This window comes from Hemibagrus wyckioides, linkage group LG13 (assembly GCF_019097595.1).
Source record: "Hemibagrus wyckioides isolate EC202008001 linkage group LG13, SWU_Hwy_1.0, whole genome shotgun sequence".
Lineage (NCBI taxonomy): Eukaryota > Metazoa > Chordata > Actinopteri > Siluriformes > Bagridae > Hemibagrus > Hemibagrus wyckioides.
Window position 1 is genome coordinate 20649198 of NC_080722.1, and position 19076 is coordinate 20668273.

A 19076-nucleotide genomic window follows, 5' to 3' on the forward strand; every position below is an offset into this window, starting at 1 on the left:
TCAGAATAATGTCAGGACATGGCTGATGTGAAACTGTGAAGGAATTTGTGATATTGTGAATGATGCTGCTATTGTGAGAACATAATAGAAAAAAATTAATGTTCTTATATCTTAACAGTGGAAAGCCCTAATGTTTCAAAAAATTTTACATAGAAAGAACAACTGGTTGTGAGTAATTCTGCTTAGTTTCATGATTTTGTGACGCTCTAACGGCTCACAACAAATTTTTACATTCATCAGTCCATTGACTGGACATAGTTTTAGCCTGACTTCTGCAGTACTAGACTATGTCCACTAGCAGCTCTTTCCCTTTTATTTGTTTTTTAAATATGGCTCCTTGTTCACAATTTATATACACAGAGTCAACCAAAAAATGTATACACACTTCAGGAAAAGAAAAACAGTATGATGTATATTATATTAGTATTATATTAATAATATTATCATATCATCATCATATTCATCTCTGGAAAAAAATAAGAGAGCACTGCCCAATCTCCAGATGTGAACCCTATTGAAAACCTCTGGAATGTCATGAAGAGGAAGATGGATGCTCACAAACCATCAAGCAAAGCTGAGCTGTTTGCTTTTTGCAAAAAGAGTGGTATAAAGTTCCGTAACAGCAATGTGAGAAACTGGTGGAGAGCATGGAGCCAAAACTCATGCAAATCAGGGTTATTCCACCAAATACTGATTTCTTAATGTTATTTAGCCAAAGCATTAACACAATTTGTTTACAAAAGATTTGCATTTTCTTTTTATTTGAGTTATTAAAGCTCTGCAAATACTGCATGATCTTGGGTTATTTTGATGTGTTGTCATTTCCTTTAAATATACACGCTAAATAACAATAGTTATATTTTGAATTTAGGAGAAATATTATCAACAGTTCACAAAAAATTCAACAAAACTCTTCATCTCACCAATACATGAACCTGGAAGAAAAAAATCACAAGAAACTGATTATTTTGCAGTGGTCTCTTATTTTTTTCCAGCGCTGTATATCAATAAATCACATATCAATACATTTAGTAATAAAATACTTATACAAATTTTTTTTTTCCTGAAATGTGTATACATTTTTCTGGGTGACTCATATATATATAACTTCATATAGTAATATAGTTTATAGTGAGAGTTATTGTCCCTTTGGACATCACTGGACATTGCTATGATCTGTTTCATTACACCCAAACTGTCCCTTTTGTCCTTATATAGTTTAGACAGAGAGGCAGTTTTTGTTTTGTCATCAGTGTATATTGCTGTGATCACTTTCAGTACACCCAAATTGTCACTCCTGTCCTTTTGATATTTCCCCTTTTAATGCATGTACCCACTGTGCTCACTGTGTCTGGTGAGCCTGGGCGGCGATGGCACCGTGTAGTGATGTCCCATAGTGCGAGGGCCCGTCATTGCTGCTTGCAGCTATATTTTCCTTCTTCTGTTCTTTCCTTCTTTATCACTTTGATCAGTTCATATTCAAATGTCGTAAGCGTAAAAAAACAAACAAAAAAAAAACAGGAAGTGGGTGATTGAGACAGAGTGGACGAATGGAGATTTTGAAAAACCGCTGGCTTGTACAACTGGTACCATGAAAAGTATAAAAGTATAACAGCATTTTAGCAAAAAAAAAAAAAAAAAAAGACATTAATAGCCAATCAAACTAAGACAACGTTCTTATTTCAGTTCATTATATGAAGGAGTTATTACGAATATGTCGCCTTTTACAGAAGGTATTAAACAACATAACACTTATTTTACATTCAGATTTGGGTGGGGCTTAGACTCAGCATTTTGTAGCCTCCATCACAAATACGGAATATCCTCACACTAGACCTCAGCAGACAGGATATATGGTACTCCATTAAGTGAAGAGGTACTTATTTGAAGACCTATGTTAAGCGTAATTTAGGTTTTCACAGGAATCAAGGTTTCAGTTCATCTTTAATTTATGTGAACTCAGCATTTTCGCAAGTACCCATAGCTGGACTTCCCCATTTACAGCTACTCATATGAAATTACCAAATATTTATTTAGAGTCCCTGGTATTTAGTCTTGTACAGCCTCTGAGAACGAACACCAAAAAGCAGGATGGAGATGAGACAAGTCGCAGTTAAAAATTTCAACGTGGTTTCGTATAACAAGTTCGATTCCTGTGAAGACACTGATCACCAGGATGAGGAAGACCTGGCCGATCAGAGCTTCAGGATCATCAGTTCAGGTGGGGTGCCAACACAAACGGGCACAGACGAGGGGAAACTCTCGATATGACAAGCTCCTCAACACACATGACAGAAATCTGTTCAGGACTTTATGGAGATTAACATGAACTTATTGTGACAAATTATTTTTGCATAGTTTGGAAATGATCTTCGATAAGCTGAGATATTTATACTGTTATATACTGTTGTAGGTTATCCTACAGCACTGCTGAATTCTCAAATCTGACTGGTAAAAAGGTTAAAATGTTGATTTATTTATCACATATCATTCTAATGCATTATCCTTTCAGTAAATAGTCCACTACAGATTAGAAATGTGTTTCTGTTTTTTATTTAACAAAGAACAATATCTGTTTTTTAAAACGGTGAATTTTTCGTGTTTATTTAACATTTCATATCATATGCAGTGGCGGTCAGTCAATAGCGGGTACTGGGGTGCCGCCCCCTTAAAGTTGAATGCTACTTGTGTTAACAATAATTAAATATTTTAATAACAAAATAAACTAATTTAGTCACACTATTCCTCTGTTAGTCATATTATCGTTTATTTAAAATAAAAATAAAAAACATCTGTATTTCGCTCATTTGTGTGTGTGAGAGCATGTGTGTGCGGGGCACCGGACCGCAGTGTGTATATGGTTACGTAAAGCATGTGACTTGAGGCTCTAATTGGCTCGTTTCGAATTGTCCTTGAAACCTCCTGCTTTTGTTGTTAGCAAATGAATATTGTTTTTATATATTTGGCCTTATGTGATTGGACCATTCTCAAAGAGTCTCATTACTGCTCAGCAGATGGTCAGTTAACGGGCAGGTACTGATTCATGTGGAAGCGAGCGAAATATCGAGAGATGAAAGAAAATTTGGTTAGGTGTTCGGATGAAGAAAAAAAGAATCAAGGACCGGATTGACCCATTTTGCAAATTCAGCCACAGTGAAGTGATTAGGCAACATTCCAGTGTGTGGGTGTTTGTTCAATATTTCATCTTAGCAGTAATGATACATAATCACCTGATAAATGGTTATTTACAGAACAATTTGTTTACACCCCCCAAAATTTGTTTTTAGCACCAGCCGCCACTGATTATATAAGAAACAGAGCCAAAAACCAAGAACCAACTACATGTATGTGCAAGGTAGGTGACTTTAAAAAGTGTTTATGTCTTTGTCTCCTATTCTTGTTTAGGAGGCGGTGCTTCAGGGAGCAGATATTGCAGACTTGCTGCAGTGTGTTTGGCCCTGCTGTGTGTTCTCTTGATTTCTCTCTCAGTTCTGTGGGTCAAATACAACAATCTGGCTTCAGAAAACACCAACTTACAGACTCATTACAGCAACCTCATTCTTGAGAAAGACAATCTCCAGACCAGATTCGAAAACCTGACTACTGAGAGGGACCAACTTTACCGTAAGCTGAATACAGACCACGGCCAGTTACAGACCAGTTACAACAAACTGATTCTCGAAAGAAACCAGCTACAGACCAGCTACAACAACCTGACAGCTGAGAGAGATCGGTTACAGACCAACAACAAGAGACTGACAGTCGAGAGAGACCAGATACAGACCAGATACAACAAGCTGACAGTTGAGAGAGACCACTTACAGACCAGTTACAAGAACCAGTCAGTGGAGAGAGACCAGCTACAGATCAGTTACAACCACCTGTCAGTCGAGAGAGACCAGCTTCAGACCAGTTACAACAACCTGACAGTGGAGAGAGACCAGCTACAAACCAACAACAAGAGACTGACCGGCGAGAGAGACCAGCTACAGACCAGTTACAAGAATCTGACAGTGGAGAGAGACCAGCTACAGATCAACAACAAGAGACTGACAGGCGAGAGAGACCAGCTACAGGCCAGTTACAACAATTTAACACTGGAGAGAGACCAGCTACAGACCAACAACAAGAGACTGACAGGCGAGAGAGACCAGCTACAGGCCAGTTACAACAATCTGACAATGGAGAGAAAACAGGACCAAGTAAAATGTACAGAACTGGCTAATGAAATGGAGAAACTGCAGACAAACTACAGCACTGTGGCAAACCAGAAAGACCAGTTGCAGAAGGAGAAAGATGAAATTCAGAACTTGTTGGCAAAGTTAGGTAAGTACATATGTCAAAAAACCAGTACAGCAGTAATAATTATGTGTCAGAAGTGAGTGCTGCTGAGGACTAGGACTAGATCTAGGATCTTGTGGAATCCAGGACTTTTTGGGAGGGGATTGTTGAAGTTTGTGTGGCCAGTCAGATATGAAGTTTGTGGCATTAACTAAAATGGTGGAATACCAGATATCTGCACTAACTATAACCTTTAATACCTGGTTAGGGTCACTGTGAATTAACGAACAAATCTGTTAATATTTTGGGAACCAGGACCACCTACAAAATTATCCTAGGAAGTAGAGCTTGCAAGTTTAAATCTGCCAATGATGTCAGGGGCCAGGGTAGTAAAAAAGGCCCTTCTATATGGGTGGGAGGGGCATGGAGAGGGTTGGGTTGGGGGAGTGTAATCAAACATCGGGGAGTTGTAGGTAGCCAAATGGTTGGGGGGGGTACAATGTTACCTCTGGTAGTGGCTGAGATTGACCAGAGATTTTTATGGGATTGGTCAGGAATGGTGAGAATTCCTTCTGGAGACGGTCTGTTTAAAATAGTATTAAATCTACAGTATATCCTTTCTATCTTACCAGATGAACAGGCCAAACTAGGATGGAGCTACTTCAGCTCCAGTTTTTACTTCATCTCTACTCAGAAGAAAAGCTGGATTGAAAGCAGAGCGGACTGCAAAAGAAACGGAGCAGACCTTGTGATCATCAAGACCAAAGAGGAACAGGTTCGGGAAAGGGAAAGTGTAAAAGAAATATTAAGATAAAATGGATTTTTTAATCTTTCTATATTGTACTTTTATTGTCACAGGATTTTCTTGTCAAGCAGCTGGGCAGTGATAGGGCTTGGATGGGTTTACATGACAGAGTCACAGAGGGGACCTGGAAATGGGTGGACGGTACACCACTAAACACTTCGTAAGACATTCAAGTTCATTCTCCATTTATCCTGGATTATCTGACCATGTCATTAACCAGAATAATCATCATTCAGCTTTGTGCAGCTGTAGAAGAACTGCAGTTTTGTTAGAAATAAAGCCCACGCATTTCATTTCTGAAACAATGGGCCTCATTTATGAAACTGAATATGAAAAAGCAAATTAATGACACTACAGTTCAGAAAAGCATTTGTATCCCATGGTTCACTAAGTTTATGAAAATTTATGTACGAGTACACTCACAAATGTGAACTTGAATTGCTCGCCACTGAATCAAACTGTTAAGGAGTTGCTTCTTGTTGCCTTAAAAATAAGAATGGAAGTGCACAGTTTTATTTTATTCATCTTGTATTATTCATTTTGACTGACTTGTGTGAATAATTCTGATCATACTCTGGTTCCATGTCTCTGGATTTCAGGTACTGGGCTCCAGGGGAACCCAATAATGAAGGTAATGAAGACTGTGCTGAGATTTGGGGTTATCCGGGTAAAGAGGGCTGGAATGATGGGCCATGTAATGGGAAAGTGAAATGGATCTGTGAGAAACCTGCTTTTCAATGGTAAGATGAAAAATTAAAGAATAAAAGTTTCAGTGATGTAATAAGGTAATGCTGACTCCAGCGTTCTATGATGTCTTTTCAGATTAAACGTAGCATCTGTCAGCAACTGATTTCCAATGGCAGTCACAAGAGTATCCTCAAGTACCCCATCCACTTTAAACATTACTGTGAGAAAATCCAATATTAGCACCTTCAGAAATTCTTAAATCAGTCCATCTACCTGCTGAAGACCTGCATCTGCATGAGCTAATACACTGTGCTGCTGCAACATGACTGGCTGACTGGTTACGTGCAGTAATATCCAGATATTTCTAATAAACTGGACAGTGGGTGATACTAATGAAAAGCCAGATTTTTTACGGAGCTGTTAGCTAGTTAGCTTCTTTTGTTTAGCTAATTTTTAGTGGAGTGTGTTAACATTACTGGCTATGTAGCCAAGAGCTGCTTACCTGCAGTGACAGATTTTGTTGTAAGCTTGTTAAATTTGTTGGGGTTTTTTTGTTGTGTGTGTGTCATTTTCAGTGTTCAAATGACGGCAAAAAAATATTTGTGGGCTCACTAATAAATGTATTTAACATTTAAATAATGTTCATTTATTGTGTTCAATATTAAATATATACATACATGTCTAATGTCAGCCAAATCAAATATACACTGAAACTTTATTCCAGAATTAATAAACTCAAACATAAACTATACGTCACAGAGCATGTATATATAAAGAACGTTTCCAGGAACATGCCTGAAGTTTCATTTTTCAGCGCCATGTTTCTCAATCCTTAATATCGAGCTTCTCTGAAAGCGGATGAAAATTGTGGCTCCTGAGCGACGCAACAGAAAAGTGGAAATTTTCCAGAGTAATTTTAAATATTTTTAATACAGATCACACTTTTGCCACAGAACCCAATACACTGGAACCTTTCTATTCGTTGTGAACATGTGATATTCATTCACTCAAACAAAGAGGGATGTTGTGGAAATTTTGACTAATGATTAGCAAAGTCTAGTTTCTTTCATTTCATTTCTTTCAGTTGCAAAGCTGGCTTTGCTTTAAAGATTCCACACGAGTTGTGAACCAAAAGATTTCTGTTATATGTAATCATCAGGTGTGAACAGTACTTGCATGCTCTTATTGTCTCACCCTGAAAGTGGGGAGAATACAAAAAGATTTTATGCAGTGTTTTGCAAACACACAGATGCTCTAAACCCCACTGTGGTCAGGGTTCTCATGCAGGGTGTTTTCAGTTGTGTATACAAGACCCTTTGAGCAGAAAGCAACACACTTCCTACTGATCCCAAGGCTCCTGCACGATTCATTTATGTGACTCTTAATGAGTTTGTTTTTAAACTGGTGTAAATACTATTAGTTTTATCAGTCCTTCTAGAGCTGACAGGATTAAGAGTTACTGAAGAGATCAGAATGGAGATGAGAAACTGTCCTCCGCGTTCACGGCCTCAGTGTTCTCATCATCAGCGCCAGCAACCCAGGTACAGTCAGTAAAAGCGCTTTTTTCACCTTTTCTTCAAACACAGAAAATCTTTTGTGCAAGGGATCTCTTAGCTAATAAACAAAATTCACATAAAATATGAAACGAGTTGTTCAGTTCTTACCGAATCCCTGGACCAGATGTGAAATCTTTTTTAACTTCTTGATTTTGTATTTCAGTTTTCTAACGAAATGTTATTTTGACTTCCTAACTCTTCTGAATTTAACTACACCACAATTTCATTACTGTATTAAATATTATATTGCTTTAGTAACTCATCATTTTGACTTAAGTTTACCTTCTGAAATTTATAACTAATGTTATTTGGACATATTTACTAACTTGTATTTTCAATGTAACGTGTCATTTTGAAACATGATCCTATTATTTTGACTCAACTTCTGATTTTAGACTGAATAACTCAATAATTTATTGCAATATATATCAAGATTTCTTTTGACTTGAGTATGTTCAAGTTATTTGAACTTTGTAGCTGGCATTTTTACCCAACTCCTTATTTCTTCAAGATACCAAATTCACAGCTTTACAGTAAAAAAAAAGGTCTAATTTCAGGTGCAGTTACACTGATAAATTATATTTTTATTGCTGTATAGGTAAATTCTACACCTGCCTCTTTTGCTGTCAGCACTTTATCCTTGTTTCCTGTGTTCAGTTCTGTGAGATTTTCCTTTTATGGTATGAACGCACTTTCAGCACTGCTGATTGGCGGTGATCAAAATACACGACGTACAAGATCAATCCAAACTTTCGGAAATCTGGTGGAAATTTTTCATTTAGTTTGGCAATAAATAAAGAAAGAATATAGAGGTATTTTAACTGATTGATGGGGAACAAACACGTTGTGCAGAGCATCAGAGGAAACAGTTAATTGTCTACCAACAAATTGTGCCTATAGCAAAGGTAGGTACAAGACTCAACAACTGACATCTCAGTCTGTGTGTCCATTCCCCAGAAGGCTGGATTACAAGCAGCGTGATTACAGAGTGGCTGCAGTGTGTTTTGGCCTACTGTCCATTCTTCTGGCTGTTGCCGTCATAATCCTTGCTATAAAGTACACCCAGCAACAGATACATTACAAAACCCTGAGTGACAAATTACAGATTACCCACAGGACCCACAGGAATCTGACCAAACGGATTACTCAACTCAACCTGACCAAACAGATTGACCACCTCCACCTGACCGAACAGATTGACCAGTTACAGGAGGAGAATGCTGCACTTCAGAGGGCGCTGACAGATATAGGTGAGCAAATCTGTCAAATCAGATAAAGATGGAATATGTTCATCCTATTTTGAGAGGATCAGGAAAGAGTCACTTAAAAAGCTTATTAATAAATGCTTTGGTATTTTTATCAAATTCATTTCCACCCAGTGTTACTTCTGGTAGTGGCTGAGATTGGCCATAGATTTTTGTGGGACTGGTCAGGAATGGTGAGAATTCCTTCAGGAGAGGGACTTTTTAAAATAGTATTAAATCTACAGTATATCCTTTCTATCTAACCAGATGAACAGGTCAAACTAGGATGGATTTACTTCCACTCCAGTTTTTACTTCATCTCTACTCAGACGAAAAGCTGGATTGAAAGCAGAGAGGACTGCAAAAGAAACGGAGCAGACCTTGTGATCATCAAGACCAAAGAGGAACAGGTTCGGGAAAGGGAAAGTGAAAGAAAAATAGTAAGATAAAATGGATTTTTTAATCTTTCTATATTGCACTTTTATTGTCACAGGATTTTCTTGTCAAGCAGCTGGGCAGTGATGGGGCTTGGATGGGTTTACATGACAGAGACACAGAGGAGACCTGGAAATGGGTGGACGGTACACCACTAACCACTGCGTAAGACATTCAAGTTCATTCTCCATTTATCCTGGATTATCTGACCATGTCATTAACCAGAATAATCATTCAGCTTTGTGCAGCTGTAGAAGAACTGCAGTTTTTTAGGAAATAAATCCCACGCATTTCATTTATGAAATAATGGGCCTCATTTATGAAACTGAACATGAAAAAAATATTTGGGAATCAATTGCCAGAGCAAAATCAATGGCACTTGCATTCAGAATGTATGAGTATACTTACAAATGTGAACTTGGATTGATCACCACTGAACCATGTAACTGTCAAGGAGTTGCTAATTGTGGCCTTAAAAATAAAGATGGAAGGGCATAGTTTTCTTTTATTCATCTTGTATTATTCATTTTGGCTAATTCGCATGAAGCGTGTGAATAATTCTGATCAGACTCTAATTCTATGTCTGTGGATTTCAGATACTGGGCTCCAGGGGAACCCAATAATAGTGATGAGGACTGTGCTGAGATTTGGGGTTTTACAGGTAAAGAGGGCTGGAACGACAGGTCATGCGATGACAAAGTGAGATGGATCTGTGAGAAACCTGCTTCTCTCTGGTAAGATGAAAAATTAAAGCATAAAAGACTCTGTGATGATGTAATATAACACGGACTCCGCCTCTCTTTTCAGATTAAACTTGGCGTCTGTCAGCAAGGGACTTCCAACGACCATCACAAAAGTACCCCATCCACTTTAAACATTACTCCTAAATTAACAGTTCCTGTAATACTCAAATCAGTCCATCTACCTGCTGAAGACCTGCATCTGCATGAGCTAATGCACTGTACTGCTGCAACATGACCGGGGTATTGGAAAAACTGCAGTAATAGCCAGATGTTCCTAATAAAGTGGACAGCAAATGTTACTCTAAGGAAAAAACTGATTTTCACACCTTTTTAACTGAGCTGTTAGCCAGCAAGCTTCTTTTGTTAAGCTAATTCACTGTCTATGGATGCACTGGAAGTATTTTTTTGCATCTGTAGTAATGAGACCCTTTACCTATAGGTTTATTTCACTATTTTAATAGATACAAAATTCAATGACATTAGCTTGCACTGTTTAGTATTTCTTGAAGGTAAACTAAAGGGCTTTTCACACTTGAAAATGTTAACCCTGGGTCATCCTAAACCCCAGATAAATATAACCCTGGGTTATCTGTAATCACGTTTCACACTGCTCATACTATACCTGGGGTTAACTGTTAATCCTGGGTATTCATTAACAGATGTTTCACACTGTACATTCTTAAACACCAGGTTAACGTTCTTATTTGCATATTTGCGGTGTCACTGTCACTGATTGGACGAACAGCAGGCAACCTGTTTACAAAGTCAACACTTTTCCATGAGACGCTATCGATGCAGAACGGAGAGTTGCGATTACATTGTGGCTCCTAGCAACCAACACGGAGTACAGCTAATTTGTCGGTCAGTTCCTTAAATACTGTTATTTCTGACCATGCCATCCAAGCTGTCTTGAACAGACTTTTCAGACCTTAATTGTAAGAATGATACCGTCTCCTCATCACTCCAGTTCACACGCTTTCGTTTTTTGACATTTCTTACTTCTCTATCATTGACTGCTGTTTACATGACGCGTTTTCTATTACTGTGACACGAGTTCAGTTTCTGATTGGCTGTCTGTTGCCAAGCGTCCAGCAGCAACAAGTGAACACCACTCCGTTTCACACTGAACAAACTTAGCACCGCAATGTGGGGTTAACACCACAAATTTGGTGCTAACCCCGCTCCGGAGCAGGGTTTCATAACTCCAGGTAAAAAGCGGTAACGCCACTTTCAAATTACAGATGTGAAATGTTTCTTTAGCAGGGGTTAAAAGCGGTGTATATACGACGATTACCCAGGGGTTAAGCGCAGTGAGAAAAGCCCTTAAGTTAACCCGTTTTCATGGTCAACTTTAGCTAGCTACATTAGTGTATTTTATTAGGCTGTGTATTTGCTCGACACTCAGTTTATCTACCCCACACTCACCGAGTGTTCTGTAAATGAAACCAGAGTGGGGGATGTGACTGAATGCTAGTGTAGCCTGTAGAGGAGTGTTTTAACATTACTGGCTATGCAGTCAAGAGCTTTTTTTTTTGGGGTCATCTTGCAACTATGCCATTTTCAGTTTTTAAATGACAGCAAAAATATATTTTTGTGGGCTCACTAATAAGTATATTAAACATTTAAGTAATCTTCATTTGTTGTGTTCAATATTAAATATACACACGTGTCTAATGTCTAACCTTTGACGGCATCCGGTGATCCAGACCAGCCTATAGCGCCACACTTAAAGCTACAATGCTTTACCAGTATAGGGCAGGAAGAGCTAGTTAAACTTATCACCACGGCTAAATCAACGTGTTTGCTAGATCCAATTCCAACTAGATTGCTGAAAGAAGTGATACATGCAGCTGGAGAGCCTCCTCAATATTACTAACTCCTCGTTATATCTAGGTCATGTCCCAAAATCTCTTAAGTTAGCAGTTATTAAACCTCTTCTTAAGAAACCGAAACTAGACCCTGATGAAATATCAAATTACAGACCGATTTCAAAGCTTCCGTTTATATCAAAAATATTAGAAAAGGTGGTGTCAGCTCAATTATGCTCCTTCCTACAGGAAAACAATATCCTTCAGTCAGGTTTTAGGCCCCATCATAGTACAGAAACTGCACTAATTAAAATCACAAATGACTTGCTTTTAGCTTCGGACCAAGGCTGCATCTCGATCTTAGTCTTGCTTGATCTTAGTGCTGCATTCGACACTATAGATCATAATATTCTCATAGATCGCTTACAAAATCACATAGGCATGCAGGGACAGGCATTAAAATGGTTTAGATCCTACCTGTCTGATCGATACCACTTTGTAGATTTAAATGGAGAACTGTCCAGTGTAGTGCCAGTGAAATACGGGGTCCCACATGGATCAGTTTTAGGACCTCTGCTTTTCTCAGTATACATGCTCCCATTGGGTAACATCATTAGAAGGCATGGGGTTAGTTTCCATTGTTATGCCGATGATACCCAGTTATATATTTCATCAAAACCAGATGAAATATCTAATTTGTCTAGACTAACTGAGTGTGTTAAAGATATTAGAGATTGGATGACCAATAATTTCCTATTATTAAATTCTGATAAGACAGAGATATTACTTATTGGCCCAAAAACCAGTACACAGAAGCTCTCGCAATTCAGCTTGCATCTAGAAGGATGCACTGTTACTACTAGTTCAACAGTGAAAGACCTCGGCGTAATATTACACAGCAACTTCTCCTTTGAAAATCATATTTCCAATATTACAAAAACAGCGTTCTTCCATCTTAGAAATATTGCCAAGCTTAGGAATATTTTATCTGTATCTGATGCAGAAAAGCTAGTTCATGCATTCATGACCTCCAGACTGGACTATTGTAATGCATTACTAGGTGGCTGTCCCGCATCTTCAATAAACAAGCTACAGTTTGTCCAGAATGCAGCCGCCAGAGTTCTTACCAGATCAAGAAAATATGATCATATAACCCCAATATCATCATCCCTGCACTGGCTACCTGTTAAGTTTAGAATTGACTATAAATTAGCTCGACTTACATACAAGGCTCTAATCAGTTTAGCTCCCACCCATCTCTCCAGTCTTCTAACATGTTACAGTCCACCACGCTCTTTAAGATCGCAAAACTCTGGACTTCTAGTAGTTCCCAGAATATTAAAGTCCACAAAAGGGGGTAGAGCGTTTTCGTATTTAGCTCCTAAACTTTGGAATAGTCTTCCTGACAGTGTTCGGGGCTCAGACACAGTCTCCCAGTTTAAATGTAGTCTAAAGACTTATCTCTTTAGCCTGGCATACATTTAACACATCCCATAACCTTGTGCCCAAGTACATCTGATTAAATGCACATTATCATCTAGTACTGCTAATATTATGAACAGCAGCTACGCTAATGCTGTCCCATCGTTTCCCTTCTTCTACCCATCCCGAGGCATACAGAGACTGTGCTGGCTCCAGTGGCATCCGGAGATGGACCAGCTCCAGCCGGGTTCTGCTTTGTGAGGATTGGGATATTCAAGCAGCGATGTGGACAACAACCTTCTTATCGATTTACATAACATTATACACATGCTGTATCTGCATCATACAGTTGTCACCCAAATGAGGATGGGTTCCCTTTTGAGTCTGGTTCCTCTCAAGGTTTCTTCCTCTTACCATCTAAGGGAGTTTTTCCTTGCCACAGTCGCCTCAGTCACCTCAGGCTTGCTCACTTGGGATAACATCTAGGACTGTCTGTCTGTTTATATGTTTGTTGTTTTCTTATGTCGTTTCTCATGTAAAGCTGTTTTGAGACAATGCTCTTTGTTAAAAGCGCTATACAAAAATAAACTGAATTGAAGTGAATTAATGTCAAATGTACACTGAAAAGTTATTCTGGATTAATAAACTCAAACATAAACTATACTTCACAGAGCATGTATATATAAAGAACGTTTCCAGGAACATGCCTGAAGTTTCATTTTTCAGCGCCATGTTTCTCAATCCTGCGACGCAACAGAAAAGTGGAAATTTTCCAGAATAATTTTAAATATTTTTAATGCAGATCACACTTTTGCCACAGAACCCAATACACTGGAACCTTTCTATTCGTTGTAAACATGTGATATTCATTCACTCAAACAAAGGATGTGATGGGAATCACATGTGGGATGTGATGGGAATCACATGTGGGATGTGATGGGAATCACATGTGGGATGTGATGGGAATCACATGTGGGATGTGATGGGAATCACATGTGGGATGTGATGGGAATCACATGTGGGATGTGATGGGAATTTTGACTAATGATTAGCAAAGTCTAGTTTCTTTCATTTCATTTCTTTCAGTTGCAAAGCTGGCTTTGCTTTAAAGATTCCACACGAGTTGTGAACCAAAAGATTTCTGTTATATGTAATCATCAGGTGTGAACAGTACTTGCATGCTCTTATTGTCTCACCCTGAAAGTGGGGAGAATACAAAAAGATTTTATGCAGTGTTTTGCAAACACACAGATGCTCTAAACCCCACTGTGGTCAGGGTTCTCATGCAGGGTGTTTTCAGTTGTGTATACAAGACCCTTTGAGCAGAAAGCAACACACTTCCTACTGATCCCAAGGCTCCTGCACGATTCATTTATGTGAATCATAATGAGTTTGTTTTTAAATTGGTGTAAATACTATTAGTTTTATCAGTCCTTCTAGAGCTGACAGGATTAAGAGTTACTGAAGAGATCAGAATGGAGATGAGAAACTGTCCTCCGCGTTCACGGCCTCAGTGTTCTCATCATCAGCGCCAGCAACCCAGGTACAGTCAGTAAAAGCGCTTTTTTCACCTTTTCTGTGACTTCAAACACAGAAAATCTTTTGTGCAAGGGATCTCTTAGCTAATAAACAAAATTCACATAAAATATGAGACGATTTGTTCAGTTCTTACCGAATCCCTGGACCAGATGTGAAATCTTTTTTAACTTCTTGATTTTGTATTTCAGTTTTCTAACGAAATGTTATTTTGACTTCCTAACTCTTCTGAATTTAACTACACCACAATTTCATTACTGTATTAAATATTATATTGCTTTAGTAACTCATCATTTTGACTTAAGTTTACCTTCTGAAATTTATAACTAATGTTATTTGGGCATATTTACTAACTTGTATTTTATTTTATATTTTATGTAACGTGTCATTTTGAAACATGATCCTATTATTTTGACTCAACTTCTGATTTTAGACTGAATAACTCAATAATTTATTGCAATATATATCAACATTTATTTTGACTTCAGTATGTTCAAGTTATTTGAACTTTGTAGTTGGCATTTTTACCCAACTCCTTATTTCTTCAAGATACCAAATTCACAGCTTTACAGTAAAAAAAAGGTCTAATTTCAGGTGCAGTTACACTGATAAATTATATTTTTATTGCTGTATAGGTAAATTCTACACCTGCCTCTTTTGCTGTCAGCATTTTATCCTCGTTTCCTGTGTTCAGTTCTGTGAGATTTTCCTTTTATGGTATGAACGCACTTTCAGCATTGCTGATTGGCGGTGATCAAAATACACGACGTACAAGATCAATCCAAACCTTCGGAAATCTGGTGGAAATTTTTCATTTAGTTTGGCAATAAATAAAGAAAGAATATAGAGGTATTTTAACTGATTGATGGGGAACAAACACGTTGTGCTGAGCATCAGAGGAAACAGTTAATTGTCTACCAACAAATTGTGCCTATAGCAAAGGTAGGTACAAGACTCATCAACTGACAACTCAGTCTGTGTGTCCATTCCCCAGAAGGCTGGGCTACAAGCAGCGTGGTTACAGAGTGGCTGCAGTGTGTTTTGGCCTACTGTCCATTCTTCTGGCTGTTGCCATCATAATCCTCGCTATAAAGTACACCCAGCAACAGATACATTACAAAAGGAACCTGACTGAACAGATCAACCAGTTACAGGAGGAGAATGCTGCACTTCAGAGGATGCTGACAGATATAGGTGAGCAAATCTGTCAAATCTAATAAGATGGAATATGTTCATTACAAAGTATTTAATTGTGGCAACCTGGTTACCTTTTGAGAGGATCAGGAAAGAGTCACTTAAAAAGCTTATTAATAAATGCTTTGGTATTTTTATCAAATTTCATTTCCACCCAGTGTTACCTTTGGTAGTGGCTGAGATTGGCCAGAGATTTTTGTGGGATTGGTCAGGAATGGTGAGAATTCCTGCAGGAGATGGACTTTTTAAAATAGTATTAAATTTACAGTATATCCTTTCTATCTAACCAGATGAACAGGCCAAACTAGGATGGATTTACTTCCACTCCAGTTTTTACTTCATCTCTGCTCAAACGAAAAGCTGGATTGAAAGCAGAGAGGACTGCAAAAGAAACGGAGCAGACCTTGTGATCATCAAGACTGAGGAGGCACAGGTTTGGGAAAGGGAAAGTGAAAGAAAAATAGTAAGATAAAATGGATTTTTTTAATCTTTCTATATTGCACTTTTATTGTCACAGGATTTTCTTGTCAAGCAGCTGGGCAGTGATAGGGCTTGGATTGGTTTACATGACAGAGACACAGAGGGGACCTGGAAATGGGTGGACGGTACACCACTAACCACTGCGTAAGACATTCAAGTTCATTCTCCATTTATCCTGGATTATCTGACCATGTCATTAACCAGAATAATCATCATTCAGCTTTGTGCAGCTGTAGAAGAACTGCAGTTTTTTAGGAAATAAATCCCACGCATTTCATTTATGAAATAATGGGCCTCATTTATGAAACTCAATATGAAAAAAATATTTGGGAATCAATTACCAGAGCAAAATCAATGGCACTTGCATTCAGAAAAGCATTTTTATCCTATGTTTTACTAAGATTACAAAAATGTATGTATGAGTATACTTACAAATGTGAACTTGGATTGATCACCACTGAACCATGTAACTGTCAAGGAGTTGCTAATTGTGGCCTTAAAAATAAAGATGGAAGGGCATAGTTTTCTTTTATTCATCTTGTATTATTCATTTTGGCTAATTTGCATGAAGTGTGTGAATAATTCTGATCAGACTCTAATTCTATGTCTCTGGATTTCAGGTACTGGGCTCCAAGGGAACCCAATAATGACCATAATGAAGACTGTGCTGAGATTTTGGGTTTTACAGGTAAAGAGGCCTGGAATGATGTGCCATGTACTAAGAAAGTGAGATGGATCTGTGAGAAACCTGCTTCTCTCTGGTAAGATGAAAAATTAAACAATAAAAGACTCAGTGATGATGTAATAACATTACGCTGACGCCGCCTCTCTTTTTAGATTAAACTTGGCGGCTGTCAGCGAGTGATTTCCAACGACCGGCACAAGATGACCACATCTGCTTTAAATATTACTCCTAAATTAGCAGTTCCTGAAATATTCAAATCAGTCCCATCTACCTGCTGAAGACCTGCATCTGCATGAGCTAATGCACTGTGCTGCTGCAACATGACTGGCTGACTGGAAAACTGCAGTAATGTCCAGATATTCCTAAGAAACTGAACTGCGAGTGATAGTCTAATGAAAAGCCAGATTTCAACATTCCAAACCTTTTTTACAGAGCTATTAGCTAGCTAGTTTCTTTTGTTTAGCTAATTTACTGTCTATGGATGCACTGTAAGCATTTTTCCCCAAACTGTGTTAACTAATGCATCTGTAGTAATGAAACCGTTAACTTATAGTTTTACTTTACTGCTTTAATAGATACAAAAATCAATTACATTAACTTGCACTTTTAGTATTGAAGAATCTAACCAAGGTAAACCAAGTTAACCAGTTTTCATGGTCAACATTAGCTAGCTACATTATTTTATTAGGCTGTTTATTTGCCCAACCCTCAGTTCATCTACCCCACACTCACTGAGTACTTTATAAATGAAACCAGAGTACGGGACGTGACTGAATGCTAGTGTAGTCTGTAGAGGAGTGTTTTAACATTACTGGTTATGCAGTCAAACTCCAGCAAAAAAAATATTCTTGACGGCTGACTAATAAATGGATTTAACATTTAAGTTGCTGTTGATCTTTCGGCTGCTCCCTACGTGTGTGAGGGGTCGTCACAGCGGACCAACTGGTGCGCACAACAACTTGGCACAGGTTTTACGCCGGATGCCCTTCCTGACGCAACCATCCCATTTTTATCCGGGCTTGGGACCGGCACTGCATCCAGTGGCTTGGGTTTGGTTACTGGCTGGTAATCAAAGCCGGGCCTGCGGAAACCTACCACTGAGCCATCAGTGCCCTATGTATTTAACATTTAAATAAATGTTCATTTATTGTGTTCAATATAAAATACATACACACACGTGTCTAATGTCACATATACACTGAAACTTTATTCCAGATTAATAAACTCAAACATAAACTATATATATTTCACAGAGCATGCATATATAAAGAACGTTTCCAGGAACATGTCTGCAAGTTTCATTTTTCAGCGCCATGTTTCTCAATCCTTAATATCGAGCATCTCTGAAAGCGGATGAAAATTGTGGCTCCTGAGCGACGCAACAGAAAAGTGGAAATTTTCCAGAGTAATTTTAAATATTTTTAATACAGATCACACTTTTGCCACAGAACCCAATACACTGGAACCTTTCTATTCGTTGTGAACATGTGATATTCATTCACTCAAACAAAGAGGGATGTTGTGGAAATTTTGACTAATGATTAGCAAAGTCTAGTTTCTTTCATTTCATTTCTTTCAGTTGCAAAGCTGGCTTTGCTTTAAAGATTCCACACATGAGTTGTGAACCAAAAGATTTCTGTTATATGTAATCATCAGGTGTGAACAGTACTTGCATGCTCTTATTGTCTCACCCTGAAAGTGGGGAGAATACAAAAAGATTTTATGCAGTGTTTTGCAAACACACAGATGCTCTAAACCCCACTGTGGTCAGGGTTCTCATGCAGGGTGTTTTCAGTTGTGTATACAAGACCCTTTGAGCAGAAAGCAACACACTTCCTACTGATCCCAAGGCTCCTGCACGATTCATTTATGTGAATCTTAATGAGTTTGTTTTTAAACTGGTGTAAATACTATTAGTTTTATCAGTCCTTCTAGAGCTGACAGGATTAAGAGTTACTGAAGAGATCAGAATGGAGATGAGAAACTGTCCTCCGCGTTCACGGCCTCAGTGTTCTCATCATCAGCGCCAGCAACCCAGGTACAGTCAGTAAAAGCGCTTTTTTCACCTTTTCTGTGACTTCAAACACAGAAAATCTTTTGTGCAAGGGATCTCTTAGCTAATAAACAAAATTCACATAAAATATGAGACGATTTGTTCAGTTCTTACCGAATTTTGTATTTCAGTTTTCTAACGAAATGT

General features: G+C 38.2%; 3 protein-coding genes and 1 long non-coding RNA gene across 6 annotated transcripts in view; 3 read left to right on the forward strand and 1 right to left on the reverse strand.

The window, feature by feature from the left end:
* Nucleotides 1-19076, reverse strand: part of ppp1r16a (protein phosphatase 1, regulatory subunit 16A) — a 51421-nt gene that overhangs the window by 7148 nt on the left and 25197 nt on the right. The window lies entirely within an intron of this gene.
* LOC131363581 (C-type lectin domain family 4 member M-like) lies at nt 1939-6402 on the forward strand. Its single transcript, XM_058406282.1, has 6 exons — nt 1939-2221; nt 3406-4326; nt 4914-5056; nt 5140-5246; nt 5686-5826; nt 5909-6402. Coding segments are annotated over exons 1-6 (1443 nt in total). The 5' UTR covers nt 1939-2091; the 3' UTR covers nt 5910-6402.
* Nucleotides 9036-11352, forward strand: LOC131363585 (uncharacterized). Its single transcript, XR_009206347.1, has 3 exons — nt 9036-9173; nt 9605-9742; nt 9816-11352. It is a non-coding gene; the product is annotated as an uncharacterized LOC131363585 (long non-coding RNA).
* On the forward strand, nt 14161-17505 carry LOC131363584 (CD209 antigen-like protein C). Its single transcript, XM_058406285.1, has 6 exons — nt 14161-14524; nt 15512-15711; nt 16002-16144; nt 16229-16335; nt 16812-16952; nt 17029-17505. Coding segments are annotated over exons 1-6 (660 nt in total). The 5' UTR covers nt 14161-14456; the 3' UTR covers nt 17030-17505.